The 26,820-nt window shown below is 35.4% G+C and overlaps 1 protein-coding gene across 1 annotated transcript in view; it reads right to left on the reverse strand.

The window, feature by feature from the left end:
• LOC134722275 (protein virilizer homolog) overlaps nucleotides 1–24,792 on the reverse strand; it is a 56,111-nt gene extending 31,319 nt beyond the window's left edge. Inside the window, exons 1-16 of the mRNA XM_063585885.1 lie at nucleotides 24,703–24,792; nucleotides 23,823–23,935; nucleotides 22,365–22,451; nucleotides 21,619–21,667; nucleotides 12,562–14,523; nucleotides 11,698–12,462; nucleotides 11,055–11,652; nucleotides 9,665–10,651; nucleotides 9,158–9,249; nucleotides 7,882–7,941; nucleotides 6,636–6,737; nucleotides 5,840–5,973; nucleotides 5,480–5,559; nucleotides 4,777–4,937; nucleotides 768–974; nucleotides 107–195 (exon numbers count right to left, since the gene is read on the reverse strand). Coding sequence (XP_063441955.1) covers nucleotides 107–195; nucleotides 768–974; nucleotides 4,777–4,937; nucleotides 5,480–5,559; nucleotides 5,840–5,973; nucleotides 6,636–6,737; nucleotides 7,882–7,941; nucleotides 9,158–9,249; nucleotides 9,665–10,651; nucleotides 11,055–11,652; nucleotides 11,698–12,462; nucleotides 12,562–14,523; nucleotides 21,619–21,667; nucleotides 22,365–22,451; nucleotides 23,823–23,935; nucleotides 24,703–24,768 — 5,552 coding nt within the window. The 5' untranslated portion in view covers nucleotides 24,769–24,792. The remainder of the gene's footprint in view (nucleotides 1–106; nucleotides 196–767; nucleotides 975–4,776; nucleotides 4,938–5,479; nucleotides 5,560–5,839; nucleotides 5,974–6,635; nucleotides 6,738–7,881; nucleotides 7,942–9,157; nucleotides 9,250–9,664; nucleotides 10,652–11,054; nucleotides 11,653–11,697; nucleotides 12,463–12,561; nucleotides 14,524–21,618; nucleotides 21,668–22,364; nucleotides 22,452–23,822; nucleotides 23,936–24,702) is intronic.
• Nucleotides 24,793–26,820: the final 2,028 nt, after the last annotated feature.

Here is a 26,820-nt window from a genome sequence, read left to right on the forward strand (position 1 = left end):
TTTAAAACTTAGTAGTTGGAGTTATAAAATCTTTGTATTGTGCTACCTTAATAATAAAGAATCTACAGTAATAAACAGCCTCCAAATGTTGGATTACTATATTTACCTTTCAGTGAATGATGTTAACCTGCTCATAATTTCGTAATAATGGACTTTCTTAATGATAGCTGTTAAGGCTACCATAACTCTAACAACCTGTTAAGTAGATAAATAATTGCTACTATATTATATACAGATTAAATTATTACTAAAATTGAGTAAGTGAATATGTACATTCATATCAAAAGCAACTTTAAAATGTTCATAGATTCAGAAATAACTTTTATGTAGTGAATTTTAGGTGCTTACCCTTCTGGAGCACCTGAGATCACCCCTAGTTTTTGGTGGGGTTCTTGTTGCTTATTCTTTAGTTTTCTATGTTGTGTCATGTGTTCTATTGTTTGTCTGTTTGTCTTCTTTCATTATTAGCCAGGTGTTGTCAGTTTATTTTTGATTTATGAGTTTGACTGTCCCTCGTGTATCTTTCATCCCTCTTTTAAGTGAAAAAAAATTGTTTTCATCACCCCTAAATCTCCCTGATTTATGAATAGAAGAATCCCATACATTAATGCATCACTTGCTGTATAAGCCCAAATTCAATTCATGACCACCATTCTTTTATGCAATTCCCCATCTTAAAAAGTGTTTAGAGGGAAAACTCTGAAAACAACCATTAAATTTATAATATCAATGATCTTATATTTTATGACAATTACAATAGTAAATACCTGTTTTGTCTGCATTATATTTACGATTCTTTGATAGCAAGTTTCTTGACCTGTGTTGTCTTGGAGACTATGTTTCCCTAGTAACCAATCCATACCACAAGACAGCCTTGTTGATTGGTCTAGAGCTTGAACAATTTGTAGTTTGACAGAAAAAGATGTATACTGGTCTGTAAAAATGTCTAACAGCTTATGTTGTACATCTCTGGACTGAAAACAAAGAGGAGGATATATATTTAATTTTATATATAAAAGAAGGTGTGGTATGATTGCCAATGAGACAACTGTCCACAAGAGACCAAAATGACACAACCATTTACAACTATAGGTCACTGTACGGCCTTCAACAATGAGCAAAGCCCATACCGCATAGTCAGCTATAAAAGGTTCACTTTTAATATTGCCCTGTATTTTTTTTTATAAAATTGAGAATGGAAATGGGGAATGTGTCAAAGAGACAACAACCCAACTATAGAACAGACAACAGCACTAGGTCACCAACAGGTCTACACTACATTTCATTAATGACTTGCACTTTAAAGACACTTGTAGATTTCCAAAAAAGAGCATGCTGATGCCGCTACAAGGCAGCACTCTCACCCACAAAGTGGAAAGGGATTAATATAAGTTGCCATACTTGTTTCCCAATCCACTATAAATAAATAGAGAATATCATAGGGCTTTTTCAATATCGCATCTGTATCAACCCAGGACACCAATATAATCCCAAGAGCTTGATTGAGGGTTGATACGGTGTGTGATATTGAAAAGCCATATCATATACACTTTATTATATACATATACCTCAAGTAGATTTCTTGTATGTGCAATGACATCATACAGATAAGGAGTTTTGAAATGACGTCATACAAATTACAGGTTTGACATTACGTCATACAGATTAGGGATTTGATAAAGCCTTTGCAACAGTGACTGCAATAGATGATGTGACATCATACATATTAAAGGTGTGATAAAGCTTTTGCCACTGTGCTGATATTGATATTATCACGGTTGGCTGATACAGCACGCTTGCCATTGATTGTATTACACATACAAAGTATATAATAAATATATTCAAACTAATACTAATATTCCTGTTTATAGTATTAACTAATAATACAAAGAAACCAACCAGGACGGTTAAATGCACCCGATTTCGTATTCTTCAAATTCAATCTGATGCTCCAGAAAATATGTTAACCAAACATACAACCCTCGAGATATAACCACTTTTACAGATTACTGGCCATTCCCGATAGTTTGATGAATGAACACATAGTAAAAATTCAACATAGACCAGTGATATTCATACTTTGTCCTTAACTCTCGGCGACCGAAACATTTTACAGCATTCCTGATGCGATTGGAAGCAGTACCTCTGGCCAAGAGAAGCCAGTTGAAATGGTACGGAATTGCTGATAATATGTCATCTATTTTGGGGAAGAAAGTTAACAGAACATTCAGACCACACAACCTATACAGTCTATACACAACCTGACAACTTATTGTATCATTCTTTCCACGATGCAAGAGGACAGACACATGTTGGCAGAATAATTTTAACAAACATTTTCACAACAAAAACATTTTATTTTATTTTAATTTCTTTTATAGTTTATTTACATACTTAGGCGACACCAATTTAATATCTTGTTCTACAGATTTTTAGACTTCAAAAATTGGGGCGAGCGAGCGATTTGAAAATTTTAATAAAAAAATATTTAATTTGAAAATTTTTGAGGCGAAGCCTAAAAAGTAAAGGCGAGTGATTATAAATTTTTTTTGTAAACATAAAATAGTAGGTTTTGACTATATTAAAACTTGATTTATCACTTGTACCTTGACATTTCTTTAATTTATGAAATATTTTTTCCCTGTTCATCAAGAAATAATTGAATAATTAAATCTGGTCTATGTATGTCATGTATGTGTGACTGACAATGAGACAATTCTCCATCCAAGTCATAATCAGGTTCAGAACAACCCCTTAATGTTATGAATATCCCTTTTATGAGGGGTCATTATATAAGTTATAATATATTTGTTTTGTAAAAACACTTAAAGTACAAAAGGGCTAATATTTTCCCAAAGAACTATAATATTTGGTATTAAATGGTCAAAATGTGTCCAAGAATTTTGTAATATAAATTTCCCGGACTTTAACCATGTTATAAACACATTTTCTTAAACAGTTTAATATTATTCAAAAATTATTTCAGAAAAGTGGTTTAAAATATAATGTATTTCTCCTCTTTTTCAGTAAAACATTCTAAGTTGTCAAAGGTTTTGTATAGTAGCACTATACAAATCCTTAGTATTTCTATTTTCTTTTCTACATCAGTAAACATGGTAAAATGACCCCTTCAAGGCCCTTGTATGAGGGAAGGTTATTCCCAACCTGATAATAACAAACATATGTCAAAGTACGGCCTTTTACAGAGAGCTTTGATCCAGACCAACCAGCAACCTACAAGGGACCACAACTTAGTATTGTACACAATTCGAACAGGAAAACCATCTATCTAATTTATATTTCCAAACGGGAAAATACCAATGAACCACATCAACTAACAATAACGGCTGAACGACAGGTACCTGAATAAACCTGGACAGGTGCACAAACCTGCAGCGGGTATGATAGTCACCATACATTATAATTGCAGTTGAAGGCAAATCCTTCAGAAGTTTTTTGTACTTTATTTTAACAACGAACATTTTTTATAGGGAATACAAGCTAGGGGGAAAGAAACCAACATTTTGTTCTGTACTGGTATTTCCGGTTATATATTTATATCGGAGCACTCCCAGGTGAAATAAATTGGTTTCATGCTGAAACAAATATTCTCGCAGATATTTACAGCGTTGTGGGGTACTGATAGGTTTAAAATCGTTATATAAAGGCTAGACTGTGATTTTATAAACAAATGTTGCGATCTTTTTATAATATTTACAAAACAAAAACGGTGCTGGATATGGACATGATTTCATTTCCGGATGCGGGAAGCAGGAATATAATAAAAATAAAAAAATTCTGTTTTGAAAAAAATAGGTGCGGGCGGGTCCGTCGAACAAGGAATCAAATTGGTGTGGCCTTACAATGACCTTTCACTTTCACTTTCAGTACGTTGCTATTAATAACGTTACTTACCATTGTAACATTGCGACGTTTAAATTTTTACAACCTGATTTTGTACTTCAACATGATTTTATGTATTGTTTTTATCCTGATGACGGTGCCTAGGCACGGAAACATGTCAATCAATAAATTTCTGCAGCAGTCCCTAAAGTGTTGTTGTTATAAGACTCTCTACAGATTAGGGATTTGATAAAGCCTTTGCCACTGTGCTAATATTGATATTATCACGGTTGGCTGATACAGCATGCTTGCCATTGATTATATTACACATACAATTTAGCTGTATTTACTAAGTATATAATAAATATGTTCAAACTAATAGTAATATCTATTCTAATATGACGTCCTTATTACGGTTTGTGAACAAAGCCGTTTTCTAATGAGCATAATAAATATGTTTGACACATGCGCACGAACTTACTGTGTTATTATTTCTATCGTTATCCTTTAAAATGTATACATTTTAGTAGCTAGCATAAACTTTTATCATATATTTTTATAAAACAACATATATTTACCCTGAATGCGGTTTTTAAACTTATCAAATATGAATTGTAATGCACTGACTCCTCGAGGAGGAAACGGGAAAAGCCAAACGTTTTTTCTCTATTTTCTTACGCTTCGACCTATAAAAATACTGCATTTGTCCTATTAGAATCGAAATAATTCCTTCATGTCATGCTCTATGCTCATTTTAACATGGGTAGGCATTATATTTGACCACATTTTACACCTCGCTAACGCTCAGTGTAAAATATCGACAAATATAATGCCTACCCATGTTAAAATGAGCATAGTGCATGACATGAAGGAATCATTTCTTAAATAAATAGTCCTGTTTATAGTATTTACTAATAATATAAAGAAACCCACCAGAACGTTTGTAGCTACAGCTTCATCACAGCTACACAGACTGGCAGCCACTCTGATACCCATCTTTAAATGACGCACTTTATAGGCTGCATCAGGCTGGCTGATAACCTTCTCTAGATTCAAACCCTCTAATGTCCATTCTGTCAATGTATCTAAGATATCTGAAATAGAAAACAAGAACATCTATAAACACAATGACCAATTTAATTGTTTGATCCAAAATATTTCATTTGTAATAAAATACGTCTGAACTTCTACTTTATCTGTAGAAAATGGAAAATTTGTAAATAAAAGAAATATTTTTATGAATGAATCAGAAGATTTTACGAGTAAACTATAGGTCAAAATAGATAATCTTCTAACCAAACCTGAGAAGCTTCCTTGCAAAAGATAAAATCACTTTTAAAAAATCAATGATCTAAAAAAAATTATCCCATAGATAAGATGAAATTTCAAGCCTTTAAATTTTATACTGATATTATATTGTATTGTATATTCAGAGATAACACAGCAATAGATTGGGAAGCTGTATAGTTTTCAGTAAAATAAAAACCTAGAGAAGGAAAATAATGGCAGAAACAACTGTAATAGGCAATTTCACAAATTCTTTTAAATTTCCGGTGAACTAAGATTTGCCTTACACAATCCAAAGTAGAGATTTCAAAATGCATCTGTACGGTTTTGAAATTTTAACAATCCTTACCTTTTCTGTTGTCCTTGTATAACAAATAAAACAGTCCTTTTGGTAACAAACCAGGGACACTCTCCATCGATTCAATCCATCTAAAAAATAATTAATCATTGATTTAAAAAAAAAAATAACAAAATAATGAGAAATTAAAACATATCAGCTGTCAGGGAAAGCAGAAAATAATATTTTGATGCAGAAGAAAAATTAAAATCTGAAACATTTTTTATTTTTTTATCTCATTGCTATAAGTGGGAGCTGTAGAATTATTTTAAACTTAAGGCTTTTTAAAAAAAAACCAATAATATGTTTTTCATCTGCCTGATTTTCTGTAAACATTCTATAAAACAAAATAGAGTTCATAGAATATCTTACTTAGCATGGTGATCAGCATCTGTAAACTGTTCAATAAAAGTCAGTAATGTAACGGCTTCTTCTGGCTTTTCTCTGTGTTTAATCAAAACTTGTTTCTCCTGTTCAAATTTCGTTTGAGAAATGTCAGGAAATGTCTGTAAAAAGAAAACAAAAATTTCTTTATCTTAATAACAAAACAAATAAGCTTAATCTCCTGAGTTTTTGTTACTCTATTTTTTTCCTTTTTTGATCAACATAATTAGGTCTAGTTATGCTATCAAAATAATTGATCATTCAGTCAAAAATAAACCAGTTTTCAGAGATAAAAAACTGATTGAGATTTTATTGTTCTATGAAAGTACAAACAACTTTTCCATAAAGCTGGAAAAAAACAAACAAACAAAATAGTTAGTTTGCATATTTCACTAAAATTTTCAATTAATGTTTACCAATTTCAAATTAAACAAGAAGTTTCACATGTTGTCTTGCTAAGAACCGTCTATTTATAATTCTATGTGTTGTCAAACATGGGAAAAGTATGGCAAAACTATTTGTTATATGAATAAACAAACAAGGTGATATCACTCCAACAGGTAAACAAAATTCTCTCCTCTAACAGTGGGGATGTGAACAACTTGGTACAAGACTTAACCATATTAATGAAATAAAACAAAAATAAATATCACAAATTTTCCCTTTTACTTGTCAAATGAATCACTTTTTTCACTATCTTACCTTTTTTCATAGAAGAAAAACTTAAAAAAAGTCACTTGAATTAATACCTTAAAGTATCCAGGAAGGATATTTATAGACTTACAGTAAGTGGTGTGACTTCAGCTCTAAATGGATCATAATTGCCAATATCATATGTCCAAGAATCATCTGTTAATTCATCTGTTATCTCATACATATCCATACCCTGTAATAACATTGACAATACTATATCTAATGTAAACTCTTTCATGTCTAAAGGTGTAAACAAATTCTACTTTCATTTTCATTTTTGGGCAATTCCCTACTCTAAAAATAGAATTTTCATTTTTTGAAAATACCATTCATGTTGATATTATATTACATTGTTCAAAACACAATTTTGTTTGTTTTTTAAGATAAGCATATCTTAATATTTTTTTTAAAAGTATTTTAAGAATATGATAATTGATGATATTTCACAACAATACAATTTAGAAAAAAGAATTAAAACTGATTGTTTTTATATAGGACAGCTAGCTAGTGAAGGATGAAACATTACTATCAATCATTAAACTTTACTGAACAATAAATTTCATTGGATGCATTTAGACATGTTTTCCTTCTAATAAATATTAAATACACCTCCATAACACAGTCATCAGAACCATTGTTTGTCCTTTGATGGTTTAATCATTTGATTTGATAAAGATGGGCCAAATATGACCTTGAAATTCGAACTTTATCTTAAAATATAAAAACAGCCATAATTTGGTTCTAAAATGAATTCAAAACTTATACTTCATGTACTTAAATATCAAATATCTTCAATAGATTGCATTATAAGCTATAAAGTCAGTACATTTTGGATATATATATCATTCAAATAATTCTGATTTGTGCATTTGTGGGACATGCAAGCTTGAAGAAACTCTTGGCTGCAAAATAGGATCCAAAATGTTCTGCAGCTAAAAATTGACGTTGATGATATTGAATCAGTAAAACTTTTAAGATCAAGGATGGGGCCAATGAAAAATAAGTTAAAAACTGTAAAGAATCATTGAAAATTTGACCAAATCTATTGTTACAACTTAATTAATGCTTACTGCAGTATTCATTTCTTCATCATTTTTAAGGTGATGTGCCAAAAAGAAATTATTTGGTATAAATAATTATATATAAACTATATCTGTGTGAAATTTGTAATATTTTGGCTGAATAAGAAAAACATCAAATTCTTACAGCCAATTTTAACCCTTTGTGAACTTATGCCTTTAAAAATTCAATAGCTTTGACTGAATGTAAATAGACTGGTTTCAGTTTTGCAGACTGTTACTATAGAAACAGTTACTATAGAAACAAAGGTCACTTACAGCAAGTTCTGATGGTTCCATCATGTCTTCATCTGATGAGATATTTTCATAATTATCATCCTGAAAGTAAAATAAACAAAATTAAACTTTGTGTTTTACCTTAAGTCTACTTTATGTGATAAAAGACAATTTTTTAAGAAATGAGATTTTGAAGAGGCAGGGAAATCATGTACATTTGTAAGTAGTGTATATAATTAAAATATTAATATTTCTGTACATTGTACATAATTACATAAGCCTTGTTGGTCTGCTCTGGGCTTGAAAACATATGCTTTACTCAACATTGAATTTCTTTAACTTACAAAATGAAAAGTATATGAGTAAGATATAACCCATCATCAGAGGAGTGAGTACTTAAGGTGGTACCCAACACTTTCACTAAAATTAATTTGGCTCCTTTAATTTTCATAAAATTTTATCAAAGTATTTACTTTGACACTTTAACAACAAAATTTAAATTTTAAAAATTTTGAACTAACCGTTTTGTCAGAAAAATTACACTGGTTATATAGCAATTTGACAAACACCAATTTTGATCATTAAGAAGCTTAATCTTCCTTTTACAACACAACGTAATTAAAACATTAAGCTGACTTTACAGAATGATCTCCCTGTAGTGTTAGGAACCACCTTAAGAGTACTTGAATTACCTATAATTCACAATCTGATGAGTGTTTAAAAGCATACAAACAAAATGTATTAATTAAGAAGCGAGAGGTAAAATATCGGCAATAAAGCGACAACCCGTTGTAAAATCATGATATATTCAAGCCCCCATGAATTATTTTGATTCTAATAGGACAAATACGGCTATTGTTTTGGATTGAAGCGCTATAGATTGAGGCAAATATTTGCCGTTCTCATAAGTAAACGCACTATTAAATTAGCGTAAAAGAATGGAGCAAACTAAATTAGTAACATAGTTAAAGTGTTTACAGTAACATATTTAGAAAGTGAATTTAAATTACAATTTACTTATAATGCCTTATATGTTTGAAAACATCGGCTTATACCACATTTAGCATTGTTTGTTTACGTTTCCTTGTTGTGATGATTTTTGTTTAGGCAAGTGTGTATTTTCCCGTAAAATGTTCATATTCTTGCGTCATCGTTCTATGATCTGGGGTATCTCATTCATAAAAAAACATATGACGTGGGAGTATGATTGGAACAGCCTGACAATATATTCATATTTTACCACGGGTGTGTACTCATGGCGTTTGAAGGACGTCATGTTACAATTTGTATTTCACCATCTGATAAGCAAATACATTACCTGTAGTTCTCCATCAGATGTCTCAAACATTCCTCCCTGGTCAGGGGTCAGTGGTTCTAGATATTCCTGTTCCCCATCATCCATAATGTCTCCTTAAAAAATAATATTAATTCCTAAATTACTATAGGAACATACTTCCTACATTACTCCTAAAATGGTATTACATATTCCTAAACTACTCCTTAAAAGATAATATATGTTTCTATATTACTGTTCAAATTTTTATGACAGTAATTAACAGTTCAAAGAAATTAAATAAAAAAGCACATTAAAATTTTTGACATTTAGGCAACTAAACACAATAAATCATTAAATTCATCATAACACTCACTCAATATTTGATTTTATTGTTTGAATATACATCTTAGTATGTAATAATGAATCAAATATGAGAATTTGAGACAAGCTGATAAACATATCTCATATGACAGTAAATGTCAAAACTCATATAAAATAATTAAATATCTTTATGCCTGGCATAGCAAGACTATCTTATATAATACAGACCTGGATTATGTTCCTCTACTGGTGGCATTATGGGAAATTCTCTCATAGGTGGAGGCTGTATAATACCAATAGGTACTGGAGCATCTCTAAGCTGATGGATAACTGTTGGTACCTGAACTGCATGAACTGGTGGTTCCTCAAATGATTCTGACCTTGACCTCTGTGGTGATGGTGAAGGTGACCTTGGATGTGCTGGCTCTGGTGACCTAACAGGTGTCATGTTTGGTGTATTTGACCTTTGCCTCCTTGGTGATCTTCTAGGTGACCTTGATGGTGACCTTCTAGGTGATCTTGTACGTCGTGGAGACATAGATCGTCTAGGAGTCCTTGATCTAGCAGGAGATCTTGAGTATGATCTAGATCTTGACCTTGAATGGGACCTTGATACTGATTTTCTTGCAGGACTTCTATTCCAATCTCTCTCACTATAATCCCTAGATTTTTCATTTTCTCTCTTCCTAAATCTTTCCCAAGCTTCCTTTTTTCTTCTTTCTTTTTCCCTTTCTCTGCTGTTATCTCTTACATCCCGATCATGTGAGTTTTCACGGGAACGTTCATATTCGTCTTTCTTTCTATAATCATAAGAATCCCTTGACCTATCATCATATCTATCAAAGTCCCTTTCACGTCTGTCATCTTTAAAGTCTCTTTGAGAACCACTGCCTTCACCATGACCCATTAACTTCGGACTCTGTATAAACTCCCCTAATATATCTCTATGCTGTGGTGGATGACGATCCTCTGGTCCCCTGTATCCTTCTCCAGCAGTCTGCCCTGCAGGTGATATCATCTGTCTCTGTGAACCAGGACCAGTTTGAGGGGGAGGATGTGACATTTGAACCATGGCCTGCTGTTTTTTCTGTAAGTTGACTTGCTCTTGTATATAGTCCAGTGGATGTTGTGCCGGTGGAGGTTTGGCACCTGGGCGAGTTGTCTCCCATTCTTGTAGTGGTATTTCTCCAGACACTGCACTTCTTGGTTCAACAGCTATTAACATGAAAGGGGAAAAAGAACATATTAAGTTTGAGGAAGGATGTATTTTACTGTGTAAGAGCTATGAAAAATCTGCTTAATGATTTAGGAAATAAATGTTTTTTGTCTTTCCTTTCACAAATAGTTGTCAGAAGCTATTTTCTTATATTTGTTTTCATTCATTTGACATGGCTCACACTATAGGGTGACATTGTTACAAAAGTAGGCTTTATTTCCCTTACTTTGCTTTTTCAGCCATCAATTTTCTCCAGGGATTAAAAACAGCTAATTGTTGACTTTTCATTGACGTTTATCAGTTCCAGTGCCTTACAAGAAAATAACTGACTTCTAATTACAATTTTATACAAAAATTCTTGATTTAGGAAATAATTTTATGGCTATATTCTTGCATGCTTACTCTGAGGTTTAGCCCTGGGCTGTGGTGGCGGAGGACGGGGTGGGGATGAATGATGATCCTGCTTTACAATGGTCAGTTCTCCATACTTACTCTGAGGTTTAGCCCTGGGCTGTAATGGCAGAGGAGGGGGTGGGGATGAATGATGATCCTGCTTTACAATGGTCAGTTCTCTATACTTACTCTGAGGTTTAGCCCTGGGCTGTGGTGGCGGAGGAGGGGTGGGGGATGAATGATGATCCTGCTTTACAATGGTCAGTTCTCTATACTTACTCTGAGGTTTAGCCCTGGGCTGTGGTGGAGGAGGAGAGGGTGGGGATGAATGATGATCCTGCTTTACAATCGTCAGTTCTCTATACTTACTCTGAGGTTTAGCCCTGGGCTGTGGTGGAGGAGGAGGGGGTGGGGATGAATGATGATCCTGCTTTACAATGGTCAGTTCTCTATACTTACTCTGAGGTTTAGCCCTTGGCTGTGGTGGCGGAGGAGGGGGTGGGGATGAATGATGATCCTGCTTTACAATGGTCAGTTCTCTATACTTACGATGAGGTTTAGCCCTGGGCTGTGGTGGAGGAGGAGGGGGTGGGGATGAATGATGATCCTGCTTAACAATGGTCAGTTCTCTTTACTTACTCTGAGGTTTAGCCCTGGGCTGTGGTGGCGGAGGAGGGGGTGGGGATGAATGATGATCCTGCTTTACAATGGTCAGTTCTCTATACTTACTCTGAGGTTTAGCCCTGGGCTGTGGTGGAGGAGGAGGGGGTGGGGTTGAATGATGATCCTGCTTTACAATGGTCAGTTCTCTATACTTACTCTGAGGTTTAGCCCTTGGCTGTGGTGGAGGAGGAGGGGGTGGGGATGAATGATGATCCTGTTTTACAATGGTCAGTTCTCTATACTTACTCTGAGGTTTAGCCCTTGGCTGTGGTGGTGGAGGAGGGGTTGGGGATGAATGATGATCCTGCTTTACAATGGTCAGTTCTCTATACTTACTCTGAGGTTTAGCCCTTGGCTGTGGTGGCGGAGGAGGGGATGGGGATGAATGATGATCCTGCTTTACAATGGTCAGTTCTCTATACTTACTCTGAGGTTTAGCCCTTGGCTGTGGTGGAGGAGGAGGGGGTGGGGATGAATGATGATCCTGCTTTACAATGGTCAGTTCTCTATACTTACTCTGAGGTTTAGCCCTGGGCTGTGGTGGAGGAGGAGGGGGTGGGGATGAATGATGATCCTGCTTTACAATGGTCAGTTCTCTATACTTACTATGAGGTTTAGCCCTGGGCTGTGGTGGCGGAGGAGGGGGAGGGGATGAATGATGATCCTGCTTTACAATGGTCAGTTCTCTATACTTACTCTGAGGTTTAGCCCTGGGCTGTGGTGGAGGAGGAGGGGATGGGGATGAATGATGATCCTGCTTCACAATGGTCAGTTCTCTTTACTTACTCTGAGGTTTAGCCCTGGGCTGTAGTGGCAGAGGAGGGGGTGGGGATGAATGATGATCCTGCTTTACAATGGTCAGTTCTCTATACTTACTCTGAGGTTTAACCCTGGGCTGTGGTGGAGGAGGGGGTGGGGTTGAATGATGATCCTGCTTTACAATGGTCAGTTCTCTATACTTACTCTGAGGTTTAGCCCTGGGCTGTGGTGTCAGAGGAGGGGGTGGGGATGAATGATGATCCTGCTTTACAATGGTCAGTTCTCTATACTTACTCTGAGGTTTAGCCCTTGGCTGTGGTGGCGGAGGAGGGGATGGGGATGAATGATGATCCTGCTTTACAATCGTCAGTTCTCTATACTTACTCTGAGGTTTAGCCCTGGGCTGTGGTGGAGGAGGAGGGGGTGGGGATGAATGATGATCCTGCTTTACAATCGTCAGTTCTCTATACTTACTCTGAGGTTTAGCCCTGGTCTGTGGTGGAGGAGGAGGGGGTGGGGATGAATGATGATCCTGCTTTACAATGGTCAGTTCTCTATACTTACTCTGAGGTTTAGCCCTGGGCTGTGGTGGCGGAGGAGGGGGTGGGGATGAATGATGATCCTGCTTTACAATGGTCAGTTCTCTATACTTACTCTGAGGTTTAGCCCTGGGCTGTGGTGGAGGAGGAGGGGGTGGGGATGAATGATGATCCTGCTTCACAATGGTCAGTTCTCTATACTTACTCTGAGGTTTAGCCCTGGGCTGTGGTGGCGGAGGAGGGGGTGGGGATGAATGATGATCCTGCTTTACAATGGTCAGTTCTCTATACTTACTCTGAGGTTTAGCCCTGGGCTGTGGTGGCGGAGGAGGGGGTGGGGATGAATGATGATCCTGCTTCACAATGGTCAGTTCTCTATACTTACTCTGAGGTTTAGCCCTGGGCTGTGGTTGAGGAGGAGGGGGTGGGGATGAATGATGATCCTGCTTTACAATGGTCAGTTCTCTATACTTACTCTGAGGTTTAGCCCTTGGCTGTGGTGGCGGAGGAGGGGGTGGGGATGAATGATGATCCTGCTTTACAATGGTCAGTTCTCTATACTTACTCTGAGGTTTAGCCCTAGGCTGTGGTGGAGGAGGAGGGGGTGGGGTTGAATGATGATCCTGCTTTACAATGGTCAGTTCTCTATACTTACTCTGAGGTTTAGCCCTGGGCTGTGGTGGCAGAGGAGGGGGTGGGGATGAATGATGATCCTGCTTTACAATGGTCAGTTCTCTATATTTACTCTGAGGTTTAGTCCTTGGCTGTGGTGGTGGAGGAGGGGGTGGGGTTGAATGATGATCCTGTTTTACAATGGTCAGTTCTCTATACTTACTCTGAGGTTTAGCCCTTGGCTGTGGTGGTGGAGGAGGGGTTGGGGATGAATGATGATCATGCTTTACAATGGTCAGTTCTCTATACTTACTCTGAGGTTTAGCCATGGGCTGTGGTGGCGGAGGAGGGGTTGGGGATGAATGATGATCCTGCTTTACAATGGTCAGTTCTCTATACTTACTCTGAGGTTTAGCCCTTGGCTGTAATGGCAGAGGAGGGGGTGGGGATGAATGATGATCCTGCTTTACAATGGTCAGTTCTCTATACTTACTCTGAGGTTTAGCCCTGGGCTGTGGTGGCGGAGGAGGGGTTGGGGATGAATGATGATCCTGCTTTACAATGGTCAGTTCTCTATACTTACTCTGAGGTTTAGCCCTGGTCTGTGGTGGAGGAGGAGGGGGTGGGGATGAATGATGATCCTGCTTTACAATGGTCAGTTCTCTATACTTACTCTGAGGTTTAGCCCTGGGCTGTGGTGGCGGAGGAGGGGGTGGGGATGAATGATGATCCTGCTTTACAATGGTCAGTTCTCTATACTTACTCTGAGGTTTAGCCCTGGGCTGTGGTGGCGGAGGAGGGGGTGGGGATGAATGATGATCCTGCTTCACAATGGTCAGTTCTCCATAGATAGCAACAGTGATAGTATTGTACCATCCCTTTAAGATCAGTCCATCTGTTGGTACCTGCAATACATAATCATTAACATTATTAACCAAGATAAACATAATATAAATATTTTAAAATGATTTTTTTATTTTACTGATGTTCAAACACATAAGGCCACGGTTTTTTTATTTGTTGGTTTACGGATCCGCCGACCCGATTTTGCCGATTTTCAGAATAAAAATAAAATTGACTTTTCATGCTTTTTTTATTCCCGCCGACCCTTTTAAATGCATTATCCCTGTAAAATAATTAAAATTTTCTTTATTATGAAATGAAATGCATTAATCATTAACAAAGTTGACTGTAACACTTTCTGTTGTGAAAAATAAAACGATAAAACTTCCAATTTACGTTTCTAAAAATAGAAAAATCAATTATAACTGACCTTGAATTGTCTTTTGAGCAAATAATTTTGTGGAACGAAACCTGTGTTTAAAATCACTTACAAAATAAGTTCGTTTCCCTTATTTGTCATCAGTCCGTAAGATGCATCATCTCAGAGAAATAGACTTGTCCAAATGTGGACAGGTGGAATACATCAATTAAAGTACTGAATATTAACAAATCTTTTGAAATTTTCTTGTTTCATAGATAACAAAAAATATCGATCATTGGGATAAAAACCGGATTGCATGACAACTGATTAATCCGATATTGTCGTTTTTCCAGTGGACAAGTCTATTACGTTTTTCAACACGTGTGTTGAAACTTATTTTTGTACGACGTTTTTCTTTTTTTTACTTTATCAGTTTTTGTGCTTGAAGATTATTATTCACCAAGTTTTCTGGAATTGATTGAGAGCTACGCGAATCTGTTTTTCTTGTTTGTGAAATGACGATTTAATTTCGTCTTTGTCCGTGCAACCCCCCCTTTTTACAGGAAATTATTAAACGATGTCATGCAATGTTCATGATCACTGATTAATAATATTTCATCAAACTTAATGTTAAGAAATGATGACAAAACAGCAGATAAGACAAACATTTTGTTAGTAAGGTGAAATATATATTTATTTTGCGTATTTTTTCTGTTTTGAAAGATATTTTTTTTCTTTTTTTTTCCGACCGACCGACCGGACTTTTTTATGCGAAAAATCCGTAAACCAACAAATTAAAAAACCGTGGCCTTAAATGGAGGTGTTTTGGACGTATCGATATAAGTAAACACAAAAGCGTCTTCTATGTTTCGTATGCTTTACTAGTCTATAATATATATACAAGAGAGACGTTGGCAAGTGACGACGTTGCGGGCCTATTGTTACGTAAATGGTGGTAAAACGTTAAACAAATAAAAGGGATAAAGTGCTTAACTGAAACTAAAACTAATTCACAACATTCTGGGGGCCGCAAAATGCAATTACTGTTCATGTATTGGTCATAAAAAGGGTATTGAAAAAACACTTTTAACAATTAAAGTTCATATTTCCAGTGGCACCAGTTTCACAATTGGTCTTGTGGTAATCAGTCCATTTGATGTCCGAAGTTTGACTGCTCTTACGACTTCATCTTTCCCGGTGATCAAATCTTCTATAACAGCTAGTTTCCACATCATTCTCGGTGAATTGTCCATGATTTGTACGACGGAACCGATTTTCACATGTGCGCTTTGGTCTCCGGCGACGCGATGAAATTCTCTTAATCCGGTGAGGTATTCCATTCTCCATCGTTTTGCAAAGTGTTCAATTAAAGTTACTTTATGGTTGTAACGTTTGTTTGCTTCTGTGAAATCTACATTTAAATTATTGTCCTCTAAATCAGAATTGTTGTCTTGCGATAATCTTCTTCCCTGCAGTAGATGTGACGGTGTTAGCGGCTCTGGATCTCGAATGTCGGACGACACATACTTAATCAGACGATCGTTGATTACCCGTTCGATTTCTATCAAAGTTGTTCGTAATAGGTAAGAATTTACTTGTGATTTTCCGAGCACTTTTTTTAATGTCGTTTTCGTAATTCCAACTAGTCTCTCCCACCATCCACCGTACCACGGTGCTGCTTTCGGAATAAGTTTCCAATTAATTTGAATGTTCATTTCCTTTCATGTGAGGCAGAAACAAAGGTTGGTGCATTATCGGAATACACAGTACTCGGAATTCCTCTCCTACTTACGAATCGTCTAAACGCTAATTTGAATGATTCGATTGTCATATCTGTAACAAGTTCTAGGTGTACGGCACGAATACAAGCACATGTGAATAGGCAAATATACGATTTTGCAACAAGTCCATTATCTTTAACGAATAGTGGTCCAGCGAAATCAACACCAGTTGTCGTAAACGGTATCATATCGGTGACTCTATCCTTTGGTAGCGGAGGCGAAATTTGCTGTGGAAATGCTTTTCCGGTCACTTTTCGGCACTTTACACATTTCTGTACGATGTGGTTAACGCATTGTCTAATGGAAGGTATCCAATATGATTGGCGGATTTGCGTAATTGTCTGTCCAGCACCAGAATGTAACATCTGCAGGTGCGCGTTCAATATAACTAAGTCCGTAAATTGATTTTTCTTCGGTAGTAACACTGGAAACTTAGCGGAGTCGTCTAACTGTGAATTGTGTATGCGCCCGGCGCATCGAATAACACCTTCTGTATCTATGAATAAGCGCAGTTGTCTTACTAACGGTAGATTCTTGTCATGTGACGGGTTTGCGAGTTGCTGCTTTTCATTACTGAATTTTTCATTTTGAATATCTGTAATCCATGTACGAGTTGCGCGGTCAATTTCATCTTTTGTTATATCTTTTCCGTGTCTAGCATATTTTCTCAAGTTATACGGTCGCTAACTTTTACATATATTCACAAATTTAAACACGTAGCATGTAACTCGTAATAACTTCTTCAATGACGAGAATCTTGATAGATCGATTATTTTCGAAATTCCATTTAAAGCACAGGGTTTTGTCTTTTCGCTGTCATCTGTTGTCGTTAACAAAAGAGTCTCTTGTTTAATTTGTGGGGTCCATGTAGGCCAACTGTTCTCATCTGATATCCATGACGGTCCTTGCATCCACAAAGTCGATTCTTTGAATTGCGTTGATGATATTCCTCTAGTTTGAAGGTCGGCTGGATTTGAGTCTGTTGGTACGTATTTCCAGTCGTAGTTTTGTGTCGTTTCTTTAATTTCTAGCAAACGATTCTGAACAAATCTTCCAAATGATTTTAAAGACGAAATCCAGTGCAGAACGATCTGACTGTCACTCCATAGTACTGTGCGTTGTGGTTTTAGGGTTTTTGTGAGGTTTTTAGCTATTCGAGCTCCTATTACTGCAGCCATCAATTCTAGCTTTGGTAATGTCATTTTAGATCGCGGAGCGATCCGTTTTTTTGCAATTACGAGAGAAGAAGTGTTTCCTTTACACAAGTAGGCACTGGCTCCATAAGTGTGTTGGCTGGCATCAACAAAGACATGTAATGTGATTTTCTCAATTTCGTTCTCATTTTGATTGTTGAAATAATGTCGTGCGATTTTCGTATTAACTGTTACATCTCGGATGTCATCTAAAATTTCATACCATGATTTAACTATGTTGCTAGGCAACACCTGGTCCCAATCGTATTCTTCTTTCCATAATGTTTGTACCAGTAGCTTAGCTCTTACGGTCACTGGTCCAAGAATTCCGAGTGGGTCGTAAATTGACGATGATTTACTCAATATTTCTCTCTTTGTCGCTTGTGAATTATCAATATCTATACGATCTTCATTTAATTTCGCAAATGTCAATATGTCTGACTTCACAACCCAACGCATTCCAAGAATTTTCGTCTCGCTATCTGTATCAAGTATGTTTGCCTTTGTAGCTTCGTTGCTAAGTTGATTGCTATTTGATTTCCATGTTCTCAAATTAAATCCTGCATTTGTCATGAGTTCTCTAGATTCTTCAAAGAAATTTAAGGCGGCTTCTTCCGTATTAACACTTGTAAGTACGTTGTCTACATACAAATCTCGCTTGAGTATCTCAGCTGTAGCACTTGTAACCGTTGACAAATGTTTCAATAATGTAGCGTTAAGAATAAATGGCGAACATATCGCTCCGAATAAAATTACCTTGAATCTGTAAGTATCAAGTTCACTCTTGGAGTTGCTTGGGTCTCTAAGCCAGAAAAATCGGGTGGAATCGCGGTCTTCTTCATCTAGTCCAATCTGGAGGAATGCTTTCTCAATATCAGTTGTTAAGGCGTATTTCCCTTAGCAGAATCTTGTAAGTATATCTGTTAGCTTATTAAGCTGTGGCGGTGTAGAAGAAAGGCAATCATTTAAGCTGGGTGACTCTGAATCTTGACGACAACTGCAATCATATACTATACGTATCGGTGTAGTCGATGAATCTTTTTTCACTGGGTGGTGCGGAATATAATGCACTCGATTAGAAGTCTCATCCGGGGTCTCAACCTTCTCTATAAAACCTCGATTTTCTTGGTCGTTGATTATGTTACCGTATATCTTAAGCATCTCTGGTTCTTTAGCAAGTCGGTTTATCACGTTATATGCTCTCTTTCTGGCGATCATCTCGTTGCTCGGCAACTCCGGATGTTCCTGTTTCCATGGGAACTTGGCGATGTACCTTTTGTCTTTTAAATGAATGTTATTCTCTTGGTAAGTGGTCATTTCTTGTAAGTCTGTTTTCGCTTTCACTTCGCTGTCTGTTTCTGTTCCTATGGATTCGATTTCCCAAAATTTATGTATTTCACATTCTTCTAGTCTGTGTGGGGTCAAAATGTTCATAATCGATGACGTTGATTGGTTGTTACTGTTAGAGTTCATTTGTGTAGGTCCTGATAGCAAGTATCCAACTTTGGACTGTACAGCGGTTGGACGGAACCTCTAATTACTCTGTCTCCAACTATATCCCAATAATAATCGGCGCCAACTAAGACTGATATCTCAAAATCCTCGTCCTGTAAAGCTGTGTGGGCTAACTTCAATCCATTTAAATGCTTAAAACTCGACTGGTTCCTTGCGTAAGTATGTATTGGATAAGCAATCTGTGGTACTATAAGAACTTCAATAGGGATAAGCATATTTGTCAGACCTTTTATAAAGATAGTAGCAATTTGTAAATTTCTAACCTTCTTGTTGGATTCACCGAAACCGGATATCGTTATCGCTTCTTTCCTATGTGGTCTCAGGTTCAATAAATCGGCTATCTCTTGAGTGATAAAGCTTCGCTGGGCTCCTTCGTCGAATAGTATATTGGCGGTGTTAAAATGTGTCTTGTCATACGTGATAGGCGCTATCGTGGTTTTCAACAATACCTGCGATCTAACTGATGATGTGGATGAATGCATACTTGCGACTGCGGCATCGGTATCTGGTTTTGATGTACTGCTATCTTTAGACTTGGTATACAGGTGTGATTCATTCTTTGAACAAATACTGGTATAGTGTCGTTTTTTACAATTTTTACAAGTTTTATCTGATTTGCAATCTGCAACTCTGTGATTTCCTAAGCAATTGAAACATGCCTGTTTCTCCTTAACAATGCGTTTTCGAGCTTCAATTTCCGTAACAGTTTTACAAGCTAATGGGGCGTGAACTCCTTGACAAAAGATGCACGGCTTCTTGGTTATGTCTCTTTTCCCTTTCTGATTTGCGTAGTTGCAGTTGCGATTTGTACCCATAAAGAATGCTGATGTGGGTGTGTAATTTGGCTCCATATCATCACCGTTTACCGACTGACCCGCTTCCTTAATCGTTATCTCATGTTGAATAGCTTGCCGTAACGACGGCAAGTTCCAGTGGTCACCTCCGTGGGCACGTACCATGTTTTCTCGTATATTCCCAAGTAATTTATTTAATATTATGGGCACTAAAAGGCTTCCGAACGACTCGTGAGACTCCCCTATACTTTCAAGGCCACGGATGTAGTTTTCCATACTGTCGTAGAATTTTTTCAAATTTGTAATATTTGACGTTGGACTAGGAAGGCTGATTAAACTCTGCATGTATGTTTGTACTATCTTATGTGGTTGACTGAATCTTTGTTTCAGTACACGTAATGCTTGTCCGTAATTTGTGTTAGTTATTTGTAGACCTGCTATGCATTGGGTGGCTTCTCCGAACAGTTGAGATTTCAAGTAATTAAATTTCTGCACATCGTTTAAAGACAGGTTATTGTGTACGGCAGCACTAAACGAATCCCAAAAGGGTTGCCATTCTAACATATTCCCACCGAACGTTGGTAAATTTAATTTGGGAAAGTTGTGGTACATGCTGGAGTTTGAAAAAACGGACGCTGACGTATTTGCGTGCATGAAACTGGGTTGTGGCTGACTTTCTTGATGATTTGTGTAATTAATAAACTCGTGTGCATTTGGGTTTAGCAATGACTTACTTGACTGTTTGACTGTGATTTCCGATTCCTTAATGATTTTTGAAAGTTTAGTTACACTCATTTCTATGTCATATGTGTATGCTTCCTCTATTTCTTCGCTCACTTCCTCTTCCGATAGTTCCTCCACAATCTTCTCGTTTAGTTGATCGATCGTTTCCTGCTTCTTCACAATAAGTCCTCGAATAGTTGAAAGTTCGTCATATTCCTGCAAAAGTTCCTCGGAACTCGGTTCCACTTTCTTCAGTAACTTTGTAAGAACTCCCCGATGTCCAGCTCGTCTGGTCTTCATATTCGCGGTACTCATCTTTTAAATTCGTATTCTTCTGTTTTTGCCACGGCACCAATGTTTTGGACGTATCGATATAAGAAAACACAAAAGCGTCTTCAATGTTTCGTATGCTTTACTAGTCTATAATATATATACAAGAGAGACATTGGCAAGTGACGACGTTGCGGGCCTATTGTTACGTAAATGGCGGTAAAACGTTAAACAAATAAAAGGGATAAAGTGCTAAACTGAAACTAAAACTAATTCACAACAGGAGGTGTGCATGGCCACAGAATTTTTATTCTTTTCAAATATTCTGTCCAGTGTATACATTTTAAAGTTGTCTTTCCAGCTAAAAATATATATTTACATTTTCATTCTTCTTTGAAAAGAAAAAAATATTGTTATAGAATTGTCAATAACAAAGATGAAGTGTATATAATTTAAGCATAATCTTTATGTATGATTGACCTTGGTAAATAAACTTAACCTGTATTGTACATGTACCTACCTCACTGTCAGTCTTCAGTTGAATATTCACATTCTCTTTGTAATCCAGCCTGATCATGTAAAAAATAAAATACAAAGTCTACCATTTATTCTTCACTGTTTAAAACCCAAAAATATAAGATATCCATAGGTGAAGATACTTATTCATGATATTTTTGATAACTAGAATTCCTTGGCTCTAACAGCTTAGACGAGAACATATTTTCTTGTCCATATTTTCAAAAAAATATTTTTTCATTGTTTTTTCATATTTCATCTAATTTTAGTATTTTACATCAAACTTATCCCAGAAAACCTAGCAGCATATGACAAATATCTTATAACAAACCTCTGTAATAGATTGGTTCAGTGCTAAATGTCCTGTTGTGTGTACAAAATGTATAACAAATTTTCACATGCAATGTATCAATGGGATTGAGTAGGTGAAATATCACTTGTAACTGGTGAGGTCAATGTCAGGGAAACAGGTTTGTTTTTTTTGTCATTTTATTTTTTTTCTTCGCCAATCATTTAATAAAACAGATAAACACATTGTTTGTACATGAATATTAGTGAACATTTTCTTAGCATTGAATTCACCTTTGAAAACTCATGTAATACATTTAAAAAAAAAAATTAAACAATATATTATAGAAATTTCAAAAAACAGATTTAAAGTTATACCAGAAAAAAATTGCTACAGATATGGTCATGTAAAGTAACGTTTTTATTTTTTCTTAAAATTTGTTAAAATATTAGCTAACTTACACTCCAAGACTCTCAAAGGTTGCTGCATTAGGTTTACTCAGGTTGTTGACAAATAATTCTAATTTGAATATAGATGGGTTAGTAGCCCTGAAATAAACAAAAAGAAAATTAAAGAATACTGTTGAGTCAATTGTTTATTGGATACCAATTTTCGTGGCTTAGGGTAATATTGTACATGTATGCTCATTAATTGATATTAGATTTCATGGTTTTGAAATAATCTTCTTACAAGACTATAGAAAATTTGCACATAGTCAAATATAAAATTCCAGATTAATGGAATTATATTACTTACTTACTTAATTCTTGCTATGCCTTATGGAATTATATACAATATGTTAATGATTTTTTTTATTCATCAAATACTGTAAATTTCAGAAATTATTGCAAGGTTTTTATAATCGCGAAAAATGCGACAGAGTTATAAATGCAATAATTTAAACTCGCATTTTCAAAATATATTTTGAATGAATTAAACAGGATTTTTCTCAAAATCGTAAACATTAAAATTGCATTTTTAAAAGTCTAAAATGACAAAATTGCAATAATAAATGAATGCAATAATTTATGAATTTACAATAATAATCAATCCACAGTAGAAAAGAATCTCTTAAAGAATTTTGGAACTTGCTATTATTTCAAGGTGTTTCAAAATTAAAGCTTTTGCTAGATCTATATAAATGTACCTGACTTAATAATGTCATGTCACAATTGTTTTGTTTTTGTGTATAATACCACTTTAAACAACATTGGCAATATCATGGTGATTGATTCTTATTGGAAGCTTGTGTACCTAGAGAGAACACAGACATATTGCAGGAAAACTGACAATCCTTGTGGAAGCATGTGTTTATTATGATCAGGATAGTTTTGAATGGAATTTCAAGTCACCATGTTTAAAGTGGACAGTGATAAAAACAATAAATGAACTAAACTTTGGACTTTGATCACTCTGAGGACTTAATGTTACAATTGAAATAGTAAGGAAAACATCCTGCTGATTGTTGCAATGTAGGTCTTATGGTTGCCATGTTATAATTTTCATTTTTTTGTCATAGTCACAACAGTAGTATAAACCCTTCAAATATTTGAAATTTCTTGTTTCAATAATAACCAATACCAAGGAACATATATTGTAAATATATAGATTGAACAGATTAAGAATGTTTTATTTTCTATGTTCTGTTTTAAAACTTTACTGAACTGCAGATCAAGAGTATTTTTATCATTTGTATTTAGCTTCAAAAACAGTTCTTCCCTTTAAGATACTATTGTTTTTCTTTTTGAATACCACATGTAAGTGCAGCTCTGAGTACATGGTCAACACATGAATAGTATGTTGTATTCAAGACATTGAAGTAATCTTCTAACTACTAAATTTGTGAGTGTACATGCATATGTATCTTATCATCAAGATCATTATTCTGATCCTTTTACTAGATGTAACTTGTATCTTACCCTAGCCTTACACCTCCTGGTACATCTGCTTCTACTTTGGTTTGAAGGGGGATAACCCTGATTTCCTGAATTATTACTGGCCTTGGAAACTGTACCAAGTCTAAATTTAACTCCTATTAAGAGAATTAAAAAAATTGCATAAAAAGTCTCCAGTGTGAAGAGGGACACTGTGGGGGATATAGATTTGTTTTAGTGTTATAGTAAAATATTCAATAAATCGATTCATATAAGGTAGAGATTTTTTCATTATAAACTATAAAAGGGTACAAAAAGCATCCAAAGTGGAAATGGTCATGACCTATACAAAATTTTGGTAGCCACCTTCTTTTATTTACAGAGATAATCGACCATCACATGGATAGAAACAAGTGCCTGTGCCTATATAAATCTAATCAGGTGAATCAATACACCTGATCGCTATTTGTCCGCCATTACTGGATATCACACAGGTTCCCGTAAATTTTTGACATCATAAAACAAAATATCTGAAGCCACAATGGAAAAGTGATTGTTGTTGACGTCAAAACTTCAAGCGGCTGGGTCAGCCGGGATTAACGATAAGGTGTATTAATTAATTCATATGTCACCATGTTGACCAAAACACAACAAAGTTGTTTCTAATTAACAGCACATGAATAAATGTGTACATAATTTAAGTTTGTACAATATTTAAAAATTATTTGAAATGATGCTTTGACACAATTCCAACAATGCAAACTAAAAAGATAATAAATGCAATATTTTTAGATCCAGTTTCATTTTAAAACTAATAATACACATCAAATGCGGCTATTTTATGTTGCATTCAATGGATTCAAACACGAATGACAGATATTTGTGTTTGACATTGGAATAAATGCACTCTTTATAAATCATTTACCTCAGCGCTTTCGTGAGAAAATGTATCAAAAAACAATAACTCGGGTTCCTGCCCGGTGTCAGCCATTTTTAGGAAATAGTAAATGATGGATCGAAGATGGTTCGGTACAGAAAATCCGGAACGAGAATAATTGTCTTCGCTGTCTCAATATTTGGTGAATTGTCGTATACTATTGATTGTATTATAACCCATATTTCGTGTTATTCACACACTTCAAGTCAAAAGAAATATGCATAACAAAAACGACCAATCAATACTAATCACAGTGATCGAACACACCTGCATTGCTATTCCCATGTCACAGGCACAGTCCCACATTGAAAAATATTTCCCTATACTGTATAAGATATCATAGGCGGAATTTTAGAGGCTTGGGTCCGTTCCACTCCCCTTTGTGGAAAAAATATGGTTGGTTATATAGGGAATCTCTGTATTTGTTGAGCTTATCGCGGGAACATAACGTTCCAACTATTGTACATGTTGATTGTCGACGTCGTATTGTCAGTGACGTCGACCTGGGCGGAAATACGAACTTCTATAAATGTTGAGCCGAAATATTTCACTCAACACGATTTTATAACAACATTTTCGTTTAATAACACCTTATATCAGTACCGTTGTGCAAATCTTTAGACTGATATATATATTAATATATATATATGACCATACAATAAAACCTATCTTAATGAACTGCAGTGAAATTACAGGTATGTTCAAAACTATCTCTGCAGCATGCCAGAAAGAAAGTGAATATTTATAATACAGCACCTTTACATATGAACGATTTTTTGGATGAATCCAATTTAAAATATATTTTAGGTTAAACAAATAGTCTTCTTACTTTATAGCTGTGCTAGGAGAGCTTGATATATTCCCTTTATATTTTTCAGTTGTATATAATCAATTATGAAATCTCGGTTCAGAAAAAAAAACAATATGAAAGATGGTTTACTATATGATACCTTTATGTGTAACAAAAACATGTTCACTAATAATATTGAATGCTTTAATTCATCCATACACATACATTTTTTTTTCAAAAAGCTGAAATATTCATATTATTTGGAAGTAAAACTTGACTTTGTTATCAAGTCAGTTAAGCAAAAACTTTGTTATAGTTTGGTAAAATTTTGGAACACAAAAAGAATAGATACAAAGAGTAGTATTAAAATTAGATTTTTATTTCAAATTAAACAGATTTTGATGAAATGTCGTCATATGTAAAATCCTAATCAGTACTGAGCCCACGATCTCAAAATAGAAAGAGACAAGATATAAAACTTTGTATATAGCAAGATACCATTTTAAAGGATTTGTAAGAAATGTAGTTGAAGATGAACAACATTTCATTACAAGTTGTCCAGCATGTACAAAGATGATCTGCGGGGAGATGTTTTTCAAGGAGAGATTTTTCAGTATTTTTGCTATTTTTTCATATCTCTCAAATGAGAAAAAAATTGTTTTGTTATGTATATTTGAGAATGTGTCTGTACATAAATATTAAGGGAACTATATGTGTATATTGTTACAAGTTTAGATGTTAAACGAAATGTGAATGAATACATGTTACTTAACCAGATGCGGATTTAGGGGGGGCAGGGGCCCGGGCCCCCCTTTTGGAAACAACATTTGGTTGCTTATATAGGGAATCACTGATGCATGACTGGAGCGGCCCCCTTCTTAGGTCAGTCAGTGGGCCCCACTTATATAAATTTCTGGATCCGCCACTGTTAACAATGCTAATTGTAATGATTTTATAGTTCATGTCCTGTCTTGAATTAAATGTATGGGACTTATTTAGAATAATATTTCGTTTCAACGTATAAAATATGACAGTGGCTGTTTTGTTGACTCCCTTCGGGGCTATTTTACAAGCTCTAGCAGAATAGCGATTAACATAGAGTTTTGCTATTTTGCCGGTTTACTTAAGTTAAGTTAAAAATAACTTTAAATTGACAATATCAAACATGTGAACACTATATAACTCAAGTTTAAACCTAAGTGATTCAGTTTAATAAGTTACCTAATACTTTAAAAAAAAATACTTATGAAATCACGATGAAGCAGTAATCTATACTTTCCAATTAAATCTTACCTGTAAAAATGTAGTTTTTACAA

The sequence above is a fragment of the Mytilus trossulus genome, chromosome 6 (genome assembly GCF_036588685.1).
Source record: "Mytilus trossulus isolate FHL-02 chromosome 6, PNRI_Mtr1.1.1.hap1, whole genome shotgun sequence".
Lineage (NCBI taxonomy): Eukaryota > Metazoa > Mollusca > Bivalvia > Mytilida > Mytilidae > Mytilus > Mytilus trossulus.